The sequence below is a fragment of the Euprymna scolopes genome, chromosome 4 (assembly GCF_053919585.1).
Source record: "Euprymna scolopes isolate OS-2025 chromosome 4, ASM5391958v1, whole genome shotgun sequence".
Taxonomy (NCBI): Eukaryota; Metazoa; Mollusca; class Cephalopoda; order Sepiida; family Sepiolidae; genus Euprymna; species Euprymna scolopes.
In genome coordinates this window covers 180,794,477-180,808,143 of record NC_136485.1, presented here as the reverse complement: position 1 = coordinate 180,808,143, position 13,667 = coordinate 180,794,477, and the positions used below count along the sequence as shown (strand labels likewise).

Genomic DNA, 13,667 nt, shown 5'->3' with positions numbered 1-13,667 from the left:
TTAATCATTGTGATATGTTTAAGTAATAACAATATACATAATAAAATAAATTACAATGAGTAAAAATGCTCTTTCTACAAAACGGCAAAAGTTTTGCACTGACCTGATATTATATCATGTAAAGCATTTACTGAAGATTTTTTACAAGGGCGTCACCACTTACCAAGGTCTGAACGCCGGCAAAGGATACGGTGGTCAGTGAGACAATCGTGTGGTGATAGGTAGTGATGAAAATTGGGTTGAATTTGGTTATTTATAGAGACACCTCAGCAAGAACATGTTTATATTGGACTTTAAGACAACAATGTTACAGTCAGCTGGAAAGTAGATTCGTGGTACAGAATTACACAAGCGGGCAATTCTAGGTAAGAAACTTTGTCAATGGAAGTTGCCTTTAAATCTAGGTATTTAGGTATATACAGAGCGTGGGAAAATTTCTTGACAGTGGTTGTAGCTAAGCGAATGTTTTTTCATGAATGTGTTGCATGAGAGGACCATAGATTGAAGGGCAATCAAATATATATATATATATATATATATATATATATATATATATATATATATATATATATATATATCGCAACAGTTAGAACCTATAAACCACCTCAAACTCCTCCCCAAAATCTATAAGTATGGCTACATGGGACCACTATCCCAGGTGCGTATGCGTTTATTACTGCGTATGTAAGTATATGTCTGTGGAACCTGTGCCAATATTTACAGCATGTCACGCTATATATCTGTATATATATGCGTGTGCAGATATCGGTGCGTAAGTGAGAGTGGGTGTGTATCTTTGCGGATATATGTATGAGTGCATGTATGTGTGCATATGTGTATGCGTGTATGCATGTATATGTGCGTGAATGCATGCGTGTGGAAACGTGTATCTGTAGGTGTGTATATGTATGCGGAGGTGTACGTCGGCGCTCCCGTGTGCACCCACATCAAACCATTAAAAACCTCCACTAATGAAAATATTACGCATATGAGCCTGGGAATGAGTTTATGCTCATATCTATGTATAATCATGTCTACATTTGACGAAAGTATTTCGTCTATATACGCACGAATGAACTTAGATTTACATCTATGTAGACGAATATGTCTATACCAATAACTGCCTATATATCTGGGTATGCGTGTATGTGTATATATGCATGTGTGCATCCATGTGTGTGTCCGTGTGTACATGGTTAACGATGTATATGTGTACATACCTATGTATATGTGTGTATATATGAGAGTATATGTGCCCGCTACCTGCTGTCCACATACGTATGTAGGAGCGTGCAGCTGCGTATATGCCGATGTATATGTTCACGAATATAAGTATCTGTATGTGCGCGTGTGCTTGCATATATGCGTGGGGTGCAAGTATGTCTGAATCAGTATATGCATGTAGGCCCATGTATACGCCTGCATGGGTATATGGGTGTCGATGTGCGGGTGTCTGTATATGTGCGCATCCATGTTTACGCGCACATACTCAATTTAACACCTTAAGGAAAATTTGGGGTCAGCGGGAGCAGCGCGGGTGTATATGCATGCATGTACGCATACGTGCATGTGTTTACATGCCTAGGCGGAGGTGTATGTGTACAGATGAGCGTTTCTTTATGTGTATATGTGTGGGTATGTACGCATGTGTGTGCTCGCGTGTACTGCCGCAAGCTAACCCTCTCCAAGCACTTAACAACAAATAAAAATCAAATAGATAAACCGAATTATAGCCCCCCACCCCCCGCCTCCCAACCTAAGCAAACACCCAACAGGTCAAGACATACTTATCAAGAAATCAGCTCACCAACGAGACGCCAACAACCTAAACCTTAGGACTCGAAATTTAAAGTAACCCCCTCCTCCTATCCCCATATATATCCCTCCCCCCTCCACGTATCCCTATGCCCTCAGCCACGCCAGAGATGAACTTCCCAGAGCCCCCACAACCACCTAATGTCCTTAAACTCCAAAACTAAAACATTACCGACATATCAAGCACCCCCTCCCACCTCTCTCCCTTGTTCCCTTCCTCTTTTTCCGCTTTTCTCTCACACCCTCCCCTGACACCATTCACCCTTTCATTCCACCATAAACGAACATTTCTGTAAAAGTCTGAGGAAGCTACATGACGGCCAAAAAACGGTCGTGTAGCCGAAACAATAATGTAACTTAATAGAAAAATACGGTAATAAAAAATAAAACGTATATATATATATATATATATATATATATATATATATATATATATATATATATATAATGAAAATAATGATATAACAAACATAGACTAGCAACGTCTCTTCCGTGAGGAAGAGATTGCAAGGAGGAGAAAAGGACATCACCTACTAAGGTTTCGATGCTGATTTTTTAACCCCGTGATGGCAGGAAAATTACTCTGAGAAACCCCTCAAGTGGTGAAGTGGCTGTATAATAGTAGCAACAGTAGTGGTAATATGACATATTCGACATCTCAAATATTTTTCGATGGCAGATTTGATACAATTCTATTTTTGAGCTTTTAAATTACCAACAAACAAAAAGACACAAACATGGCTCATCTAATATACAAAGTAACGTCGATTTTTTATCGGTTTTCCGTAATCAATATCTTTTTACGGCATGTTGTTAAGAGAAAGATGTAATTCGATTCACTTCTTTTCATAAAATTATTTGTCTGGTTCAGAATTATTCTAATTTATTAGCTCAAAATACTAATGAAATCGCAGCAGAGAGTATTCTATATCTTTACAAAGATACAATTTGCCCATACATGGAGTATTATCGCCACATCTGGGTTGGTGCATTCTAGACAGGATGTAAAAAGTTTTAAATCTAATAGGCTCTGCACTGTTGTGCAAGCTCTGTTTCATCACCGCAATGCTGCATCTCTGTATCCGTTAACAAGTACTTTAATTGAACGTGTTCTGATCGGCTAATAGCACCTGTGCTTTCTTGGTGTATGTACTCTCTCGATTAACTCAACAGAAGCAAAATCACACTCCTTCATTGTTGAGGTCCCTAGATACTGGAAAATCATCTACTCTAATAATTTCTTCCCTCGAATTTCTACACTTTGGAATTCCCTCCCTGTTTTATGCTCCATTGACTGTAGTAACCTACAGAAGTTTAAATGTAATGTGAACAGACATCTCGCTGCCTAACTCTCAAAAGTCCTCTTTCAGGCACGATTCCAACAGTAGCCCTTTACATCCAAGTGCCATCATACCTTGTTTAGGGTGAAAAGAAGTAATTCAAACATCAAAAAGACCCCACATTTCTAATTAACGAAATTAGAACAATACACATTCAAAAACGGTTATATACCCGTCTCTAAAAACAATTGAATATATTAATTTATTCACAGGAATAAATATTTAAATAAGAAAACGAAGTTTGCTTTGTTCCGATAGTTAAAAGAAACTGCCGGTTTATTTGTGTCCTTCCATTGAAAAGAAGCCGCTATCTTCATTAAAATTCCATTAAATCTTCATAGCAACAAACCATATGTAATATCTCTTCTTCTGTATATATATATATATATATATATATATATATATATATATATATATATATATATATATATATATATATAAAATGAACTCATTTTTCCCTTGTGAGTTTTACCTAAATAGGATTAAAAATCAAAACGTTACAGGCAAATGTAATGTTCACAAACTGCAGACCAGGATCTGAGGTGTGCTATATACCTATTACCTCTGCACTTCTTCGAGAATCTTACATTCCTATACTTTTTTTTCCGGTGAGAGTTCGCCGTCAAAACCGCTTAGAATCAATTGAGGTTGTAAAATCTTTTCTCTCTATTTGATTCCTCCTCCCCCACTCCCCGTTTACACTGTCTCTGATTCGTTCACAATGGACAATACGAATGAACACCGGTTGCTTAAAAAACAGGAATGATGTCATTATAACGTTCATTTTCGACTGCGTGGAAACGCAGCATTGAACCTAAGCGAATCGAAGATTTATTTATGCCCTTTCTTCTTATACTTTTTTTTTTTTGCTTTATTATTTTTCCCTTCGCATCCCGCAGTGTTTTGTTTTTCTGTTTTTATTTATTTATTTTTATTTTTTAAAAAACACGTTTGTTTTTTTCTCCCTGACTTTCGCTTTTCGTTATGCCGATTTCTTTATTTACTTAAAATAAGAGGAAACAACGGTTGCATACAAACACTGGAATAATGTCGTTATAACCTTCATTTTCCACTGGGTGAAACGGAAACGCAGCATTGAACCTAAGCGAATCGAAGGTTACTTCTGCCCTTAAGAAAAGATTAATACTTCAGAGAAAAGCAAAAACAAATTGATCGGGAAACGCCCGAAATGTACAATTAGTTACAACACAGTGAAATGGAGTAAGCTGATATACTTATTTCAAGAATAATGGACTTACATCTAAAACATTATTAGGTAGCTATTCGTATCGTTTATGACTCTCAGAATCGTGACGTGTACTTCCGTAACATACTTTTGCTAACTTTTTATTACTTATACACTATTTTTGTCTTGATTATAATATGTTTGCAAGAGGAACACTGGCAACGAGGGATTCGGAACTTACACCAATACAACACTGTGAAGGTGCAACTAGTTCAAACGTAGAATTTTAGTTTACCAATTGTACCAAGCATATTTTGCAATGCAACTATACTTTTAATTAATAATTATTAACGTTTCAGACAACCCCTTATTCAGTGATGTGGTCTGGGTTTCACGCATTGGATGACACTTTACTTATAACAGCCGGACGTCAGCATCTTTACTTTTGGAAACTGGCATGGGACCCTTACCGTGAGCGACAAGGGCGACTGCTTAGAGACACGCGGAGCGGACAGTTCGATGTAAGTTAATAATGCAAAAAAATATATCATCAACTTTTTTAATAACTTTTTTAATAATACATATTTTATATTGTATACATTATAATTAACTTATATATTACGTCATATTGTCAAATATTTTTAATATTAAACACTGATGCTTATAATGCTAAGTATTTAGTAGGAAGGCATTAATGCTATGACTCGACTGAGAATTGCAACCCGGTTTCCTAGCCCACTAGCGAACACGCTGACCATTATGCCAAATGGGTTGGTTAATATATAAGTAAAGAGATTTATTATTTGTAATAATGCAAAAAGAATTTTTTTACAGATATATCATAGTTTATGAATTTCAAATGAAAACAATATGCATTAAATACTGGTAGTGGTTGCAATCCTAATGGATCAAGGCAAATTCGCACAATTTTCTTATTTCAATTCAAACTAGGCCGAAAAGCTGCTGAAATACCTCGCGATATCAATGAAGCATTTTGCCCAGGAACCACTACTGAACGCACAGCACAATGGTGATTTAAGAAATTTCGTGGCGGCGACAAGAGTCTTGAAGATGATGAGCGTAGTGGTCGGCCATCGGATGTTAATAACGATCAATTAAGAGTCTTAGTCGAAGCCAATCTATGCACAACTGTTCGAGGACTCGCTTCTTAATTAGATGTAACGTATACGACGATTTTCAACCATTTGAGAGATTGAAAATACTAGAAACTTAAAAAATAAGTGCCTCACGAATTGAACGACAACCAAAAGAAACGCCGTCATGAAGTGTCATCTTCCTTTCTTTTACGCAACAAGAATGACATGTTTCTTGATATGGTTGTGACTTGCGATGAAAAGTGGTTTCTTTACGACAACCGGCGATGCTCAGTTTAGTGGTTAGACGCCGATGAAGCTCCACGACACTTCCTGAAGCCTGAGTTGCACCGAGGTCTTGCTAACTATTTGCAGATCTGCGACCGATCTCATCCTTATAGTTTTTAATACAGGCGAAATCATTACGACAGAGATTTACTGTTAATAAATGGATAAAATGCACCCGATACTTTGACAACAACTCCCAGCATTAGTCAACAGAAAAGGCTCAATTCTTCTCCACGACAATGCCCGACAGCATGTTGCTAAACCGACCCTGCAGAAGTTGAAAGAATTGGGCTACGATACTCTACCTTAACAGCCATACTCTCTAGATCTCTCACCTACCGACTACCACTTATTCAAGCAACTCGACAACTTTCTGCGCGAGAAATACTTTTAAAAAAAAACTAAACGGTTAAAAAAAAAAAACGTCTTCAGGGATTTCATCGCTGCGAGAATGCAAGATTTTTACGTTACTGGCATAAATACACTTGTTTTCCGTTGGAAAAGGATTGTTGATTCTGATGATATTTATTTCGATCAATACAGTTTTATTTAAGCCGCGATATACTCATTTGAATTTAAAATAAAAACCGCAAGAACTTTCTTGTCAACCTGATCTTTTTATTGAATTAGTAATACATATTGGCATTCTTATATTTTTGGTATCAAAATATGAATTCAAGAATTAAATTGTTGCAGCAGAAAGTAAAGAAACGGCTGCGAACGTCATCTGCAGAAATATATTGTCTCAAAACTTACGGCTTTTACGAAAACAAAATCATAGTAGGACACGTAGAAATTTCACGGAATAAAAAAATTAAAATTAATCGACAAAAATGTTTTGATAAAGCTGATATTTTTCTGGATAGCACAATTTTTTTTTTAACAGAAAAACCAATAACGTGCAACAGATATGGATTTATTAACATTTTATGGAAATAATTTCCATTGTATTTTAAATATAGAATTAACGCAAATCAGATACATATTATTACATCAATAAATACTCAAAAATAATATTGTGCTACATAGTTCAATACAAATAATAATATCTCATTGTCAGAGACATCTTTAATTTAATCCTCCAGTTCAGCACCTCATGAGAGACAATGTTTTTTTTTTGCTCTATTTCTTTCGAATATTCTCTTTTTTATGCAACGTTTCGCTGACTTCTTTCTTCGATGAAGAACCACTGCACGTCGAAATTAATACGAATTCCTTTCTCACGCCATTACAACAACGATTATAAATTATTTAAATAATATTCGAAATCGAGACTACTTCAAAGGGAGGCCAATCTTATATTCTTGTTCAGGATGTCCAGATTTACCTTTTTAAAGCTAAATTTCGCGCATTTGGCTTTAAAAATTATATATATATATATATATATATATATATATATATATATATATATATATATATACCGATTGTTTGTTTCATAAGGGAAAAACCAATGTACACATATCTAATGTAATGGCAGAAATCTTCGAAAACGACTTTCAGTTTGTAGTGGAATGGGCTCGTAAGTAGATGGCAACATTTAATGCTGCTAAAACTAAGCTTATTTTCTTTAACAACTACAAGAAACTAACACAACCACTAATAGTCATGACTAATAACACCTTACCTGAGATATCATTGGTCAAATTCCTCAGTTTTAAATTCACAGGCAACATTTATTGGAACAAATACATAGAATATATTGTCAAGGCTGCTGCAAATAAGGTGGGTTCCTTCTAGCACGCTAGAAAATTACTCACACCTGAGAATATCCTATATCTCTACAAAATCACAATACGCCCATGCATAGAGTATTGTTGTCATATATGGGTGCCTAGATGCCAGAATACTTTCTATTCTAATAGTGAATTCTCTCCTACAGCTAGACTTTGGAATTCCATCTCTGTTTACTGCTTCTCTGGCTGTACTAACCTACAGAAATTTAAATGTAATGTAAACGGACATCTTGTTCATTTCCTTACATACTCCCCGGTAGGTATGGTCCGAAATAGTAGCCTCATACGTTTAAGCGCCAATATATCTTGTTCGACGGGAAAAGAAGTTTAAAAAAATTAAAACCATCTGCAGGACTGGTATTTAGCTAGTAGACAAAACATCGCACAAATGTATCCCATATGAGTATAGATGAAATGTTGCTACTCATTAATATTATATAATAATATTAATATGGGTAAAAAAAAGTTTCGAGATCCTTAATAATCTCTCGTCGCCAGTGTTTTTGTTCCGTAAGGGTCTAGAAGAAAGACATACCGCGGTAATTAGTGGTAACAAAATATATTGAAGAGAAAGTAAATACTATAAACAAACTGTGTGATTATACGCAAGTCCGACTGGCAAGTATGCATGATTGATGAATAGGTGTGTGCTAACACAGAAACATATTCTTCCGGTAAGTAGAAGAGTTTATTATTATCCGTAGGGTGAACACACCACATCACTCATAAAAGCTATTTGCACTTAACATGCATAAATTTTGTAGTTACATTTTGCATCTTTCAGGACGACACAACTCGAATAATGACGTGTGTGTGTTTCTCCGCCATGGGTGACGTCATCGCAGGCGATTCCACCGGGTCGATAACTATTTGGACTCGAGAAGATGACGACGAAGAAGAAGATATCTTTATCTTAAACAGATATTTTACTGACAACATAAGACCCAAACATAAGGTATGTACTCGTCATTACAGCCATTATTTTATTAAATATGAGTTTATCAACATCTGCTTCCCTGTGGATTTTTCCTGTATATTTTTATCTAAAAATACATGCAAACATATATATATTTACTTCTGAGATTATGTTATTGAAAAATATTTTAAATTATTCTAATTAACAGTAATTTGTAAGTAACTGAACAAGTCGCCTATCTTGTCATTACATCTATTGTTATATTAAATATGAGTTCATCAACGTTTGTTTCCCTGTGGATGTTTCCTATATATTTTTATCTAAAAAAAAATACATGCTAAAATATATACTTTACTTTTGGGATAAAGTTATGTTTGAAAAATCTGTTTGTATTGTTCTAATTGGCTGTAATTTATAATCAACTGAACAAGTCACTTATCTCACTCTTAGATATTTATGTATTTCCCTTGCTTTCTTTCACTCTATGATGATTCAACAACTCTCTAATATTCTTAATGTTTTTGTGCGCATTTAAAGAAAGAGTTACTGGAAATGTGTACATATGCTGAAATAATCATTAGAAAAAACAATGGAGTCTTCATACAGACGGAAGTTAATGATTATCTCAGCATGTCTTAACATTTAACCCTTATCCTCGAGTGGCCTCCGGACCTTGATAAACGGTGAGCCCTATGTAAAAAAATTCAGTCTTGTACGTCTTAATATTACAAGCGTGATACACAATAGATTTTAACTCGAAATAGTTCCTCATTTACTAATATTTAATAAAAACGGGGATATAAAACAATATTTATCGCCTGTACACAACTTTTCCTCGCATTATGTTTAGGCCACTAAACTGGTTTTATCAAATGGTGACCTCGATGTGATATGAATACGCAACATTTTACCGTAAACAATACCTGGCGTTCACACAGTCACTACGGCGAATTCTTTGTTTGAGACAACGGATGAGAGTTGTTCTTCGCTAATAAACGGATATCGAACTCTTTTGTTATTTCACGCATAAAATTGGCATTTCTCCCGTCTTTCTTTCATGGTGAGCAATAATAACACATTTTTACGACTGAATCATCCAGTTTAATTATTTATTTAAACTGTGATTGTTTTCCGATCTTTTATTCTACAAGGGTATCCGTGAGTTTTAAATAATTCAAAAAAGATTAGAAATGCTTCGTTTAATATAGAAAGCCTTTCATGGCACTATTGAATAAAAACACATTAGTTATTTAGACTAGTGTTGCTCAACGCAGGTCGTCAGGCCAACAAGTGGGCCTGGCGAAATTTGGAATGGACTTGGATCTTTCATTTGGGCCTAGAATAGTCCCCAAGGAGAATTTATAGGAGTTGAAATTCTAATTTTTTTGTTGATGTGGATTTATGTAATCACTGTAGTATAGTTCCATTGACCTTTAAGTTTAAGTAGACACAATATGGAATTAATTTCTGTTACTCGAAAATTTCTTGCTGTGTTACAATTAAAAATATATTTGCTTAATTTTTAAAGGGCACTTCAAAAAAACAAACAAAGCTAATAAATATAATTCTCTGCTTATTTTGAAATTGATTTGGAACATTTTGTTTAATTTGATCCAATTACAAATTTGAATAATGTTTGCTTCTGAAGTTGTAATATTTTAATATGAAGCATTAAAATTAGCAGATCATATGTATATCGTGTTTCATTGTACAGCTGACAAATGCTTTTTTTAAATATTAATTATTATATTTCTTTATGTGGGCCTGAGATGTAGTTGCGTAGGCTTGGGATATCTTTTGGTGCTGAAAATAGGCTACACGACAAAAAAGTTCAGAAGCACTGATCTAAACTGCATAATACTCCATTTAGACTAGCACGATGCATGATACCCATTTCAGGGCGATGCCTTTTAAAGGGCAACTTTAATACAAAAAAAAACAATATCAACACTGAATGAAAACTAAACATATATTCAAATTGAACTTTTTTAGCTTTTCAGCAGAATAGCATGACAGAGACAAAGAAAATAAAAACCAATATAAGCAACGATTTCTAAGCATAGCATGAGATAATTTGTGATTGAGGACATTGCCAAGGCTGTTGTAAAAGAGGTTCAACTTCCTTTACTAAACTACGGCGTCTGGGGTGGTGTATCTACTACCAGTCTCTCTCTCTCTCTCTCTCTCTCTCTCTCTCTCTCTCTCTCTCTCTCTCTCTCTCTCTCTCTCTCTTTCTCTCTCTCTCTCTCTCTCTCTCTTAGGTTCCAAAAAAGAGTCTCAAATCTAATAGTTCCAACACAATAAACCAAGCTCCAATCTATATCCCATCGCCGCAATGTTGCATCCTGTCCATGTTTTACAAGTACTTTAATGAAATGTGCTCTGATGAACTCATAGCACACATACTCGCGACTAACCTGACAAGCAGAAAAATCCCATCCTTTACTGTTGAGGTTCATAGATGGTGGAAAGCCTTCCATTCTAATAGTTTCTTCCCTTGGACTTCTAGACTTTGGAATTCCCTCCTTGATTCCTGTTTCCCTTACTGTACTAAGGTGTAGAAGTTTAAATGTAATATAAACTGATATCTTTGCTGCTCAACTCCTCGCAGTCCCCTATTAAACACGATCCCAAACAGTAGCCCTTTACGTTCCAAATGCAATATACCTTGCTTGGGTGAAAAAGTAGAAAAAGCATATAGCAAGAATATCAATCTCATATGAAAATGATTCTTAATGATTTTACATTAGTTTGTGTGTCTTGTTCTGTAGTTATGTGTTTTTATATCTTTCAACTTTGAATGGGTTAGGGTGCGTCAGAAAAGTGGATACCGACGCAGTCTGACAACCTGGGCATGCCAAGTTTGAATTTCTCGGTTCCATAATACCACTTTAATTATGAATGTTGGAAACCGTCATGCGGTTCCTCTTGTACGTACTTGATTCTATGAAGAACTGGATAAACTAATCGACAACAGAATTGAGCCAGTCAAAAACCTCGTATGATTTACAACTAAATGAACAAGTCTCCATCTCACTCGTACCTAAGTATTTCCCTTGCCTTCTTTCACTTTATGTTATTCAACCACTCTCTAATATTTATTTATTTGGGGTTACTATTCTCATCTTCATAATTATTGTTGTTTCACCACGTTTCGGCCAACCATTTCTCTGGCCTTCTTCAAGTAGTTAACTGCGACAGGATAGGAATGCTGAGTCTCTTAACTGTATCCAACTAATTTGGCCAACTAATTCTCTGGTCTGCTTTGGAAATGATTGAAACCGCTATCTTTAGACAATACTCACCTGGAACCGTTAAGATTCAACACCTCTACACACTGCATCACAGGTCATGAAGGGCGACCAAGATCGGATTCTTTGGTCTTATAAATTCAAGTTTTCGTTCTTATCTGGTATTCCATCGTTGGGTTCGTATTGTATGGTATTATCTATTATATCTGTAAACGTGAAATTGTCTGTCTGTGTGTTGTGTGCGTACATTTCCCTACCCAACTACACTGTCAATTTTCAGTCTACAGACTCGAGATTTGACATAAGGAGTATTGAAATTTAGGAAAATCTGTTTAATCGGTTTTCGGCCAGAAACTTGGCTGTCAAAGGGTCAAAGTTCAACGATATGACCTTTGAAAACTCTACCAAACTCCTTCACCAATTTTGGGCTTAAACACTTAAAATTTTAGAAGTATGTTATTTCGACATGGATCAAACGCTTTAATTTGATTTGAGCCCCAAAACAATAAATGTTAAGGGGGTCAAAATTGGGGTCAAGTTTGTTTTTTTTTTAAATTGACCCCTGCGGTCAATTACTCAGACAATTTTGGTCTAAAGATTTGAAATTTTACATAAAGTGTATTCAGACATAGGACAAGCTTTTTAATCAGTTTTGATCAAAAATTTGGCTGCCAAGAGGTGAAACATCAAAAGATTTGACTTTTGCTATCTCTAGCAAACTATTCACCCAATTTTGGGTCTAAGCCTTTGAAATTTTACATAAAGGGTATTCAGACAAGCAGATAGCTTTTAAATCAGTTTTGGGGCGAAAAGTTTGCTGCGAAGAGGTAAAAGTTGTAGTAGTTGACCTTTATAGAGTCTAACCAACTCCTCCGCCAATTTTGGGTCTAAACTCTTGAAATTTTAGATGCAGGTTACTTGGACATGAGTCAAACTTTTTAATATATATACATATGCACATAAAGATATGAACAGTGCATAGGGCTCGAGCAAAGTCGGACTGAACTGCTAGAGTATATATATATATAATTGGAATCTTTTAAGATGAGTAATTTATTTTTTTTATTTGCGGATTACTTATTTGTGGACTATTGGAATGTTTTGAGCTGAGTAATTTGTATATTTATTTATTTGCACAAATATATAAAGAAATATACAAATTATTTATTTTAAAAGATTCCGTTAAAAGATATGCATTTCGTGTCAAATTATTAACGAGATAACATTTTTTTAAACCAGTTTCAAAAACTTTCCGGTAGTTTCGTATCAAAAGCTTCAGAAACGTTAGCAATGCGCGTACTGTGAAATTTTCGTACTGTTCCGCGCAATGTAAACAACTTGCCATGGTAATTGCTGAATCCATGGTATTTGAGGTGTGTCAAATTATTAACAAGGCAGTTTGTTTCGTCAATAAAATGGGTCGAAAAAGGTGGTTTTAGTGGTTCTGAAAAGAGTACTATTACAGAACAGCTAGCAAAAGGTAACTACCCTCGAAATATCGACAATGATAGAAGGTACCAATAAACTGTGAAGAACTTTGCTAAGAACCCTACAAAGGAACGTAAGAGAGCTGATAAAGGTAAATCTAGAGCTGATGAAGCTAACAGTCCGCAAATAAATAAATGAATATATAAATAATAATCATAATCTAAATATGTATCGATATGAAGATTCTTGGGTTCGAGCAAACGCCCCTAAAGAAGGTCGAAGGTTAAATCGACCGAAACTTTATGAGAATAGCATTTATGGTTGAAACAGTTGTCCGAATAATCCAAATAATCCAAATACTCAATCCTCATCTAAGAGTTTCCCATACACGAGTATTATTTATTTCAATTTTTACTGTTTATTTATTCGTAGATCTTGAACAGCTTTAAAATAATCATTTAACATTTTAACTTAATGATATTCGTTTTTGTCCGACAATACCTAAACAATTGGTACAAGTTTGTATTTTAGGAAGCCTAAGTATAGAGTTTTATCTGTACTAGCGTTATTTTTCGTGACGAGGGCCGGAATGTTTCCAATTGATTTCGGAAGCTGG

The 13,667-nt window shown here is 35.1% G+C and overlaps 1 protein-coding gene across 1 annotated transcript in view; it reads left to right on the top strand.

Annotated features, from left to right (window-relative positions):
* LOC145272771 (echinoderm microtubule-associated protein-like 2) overlaps positions 1–13,667 on the top strand; it is a 224,363-nt gene that overhangs the window by 119,590 nt on the left and 91,106 nt on the right. Inside the window, exons 11-12 of the mRNA XM_080127047.1 lie at positions 4,701–4,862; positions 8,241–8,411. Coding sequence (XP_079983173.1) covers positions 4,701–4,862; positions 8,241–8,411 — 333 coding nt within the window. The remainder of the gene's footprint in view (positions 1–4,700; positions 4,863–8,240; positions 8,412–13,667) is intronic.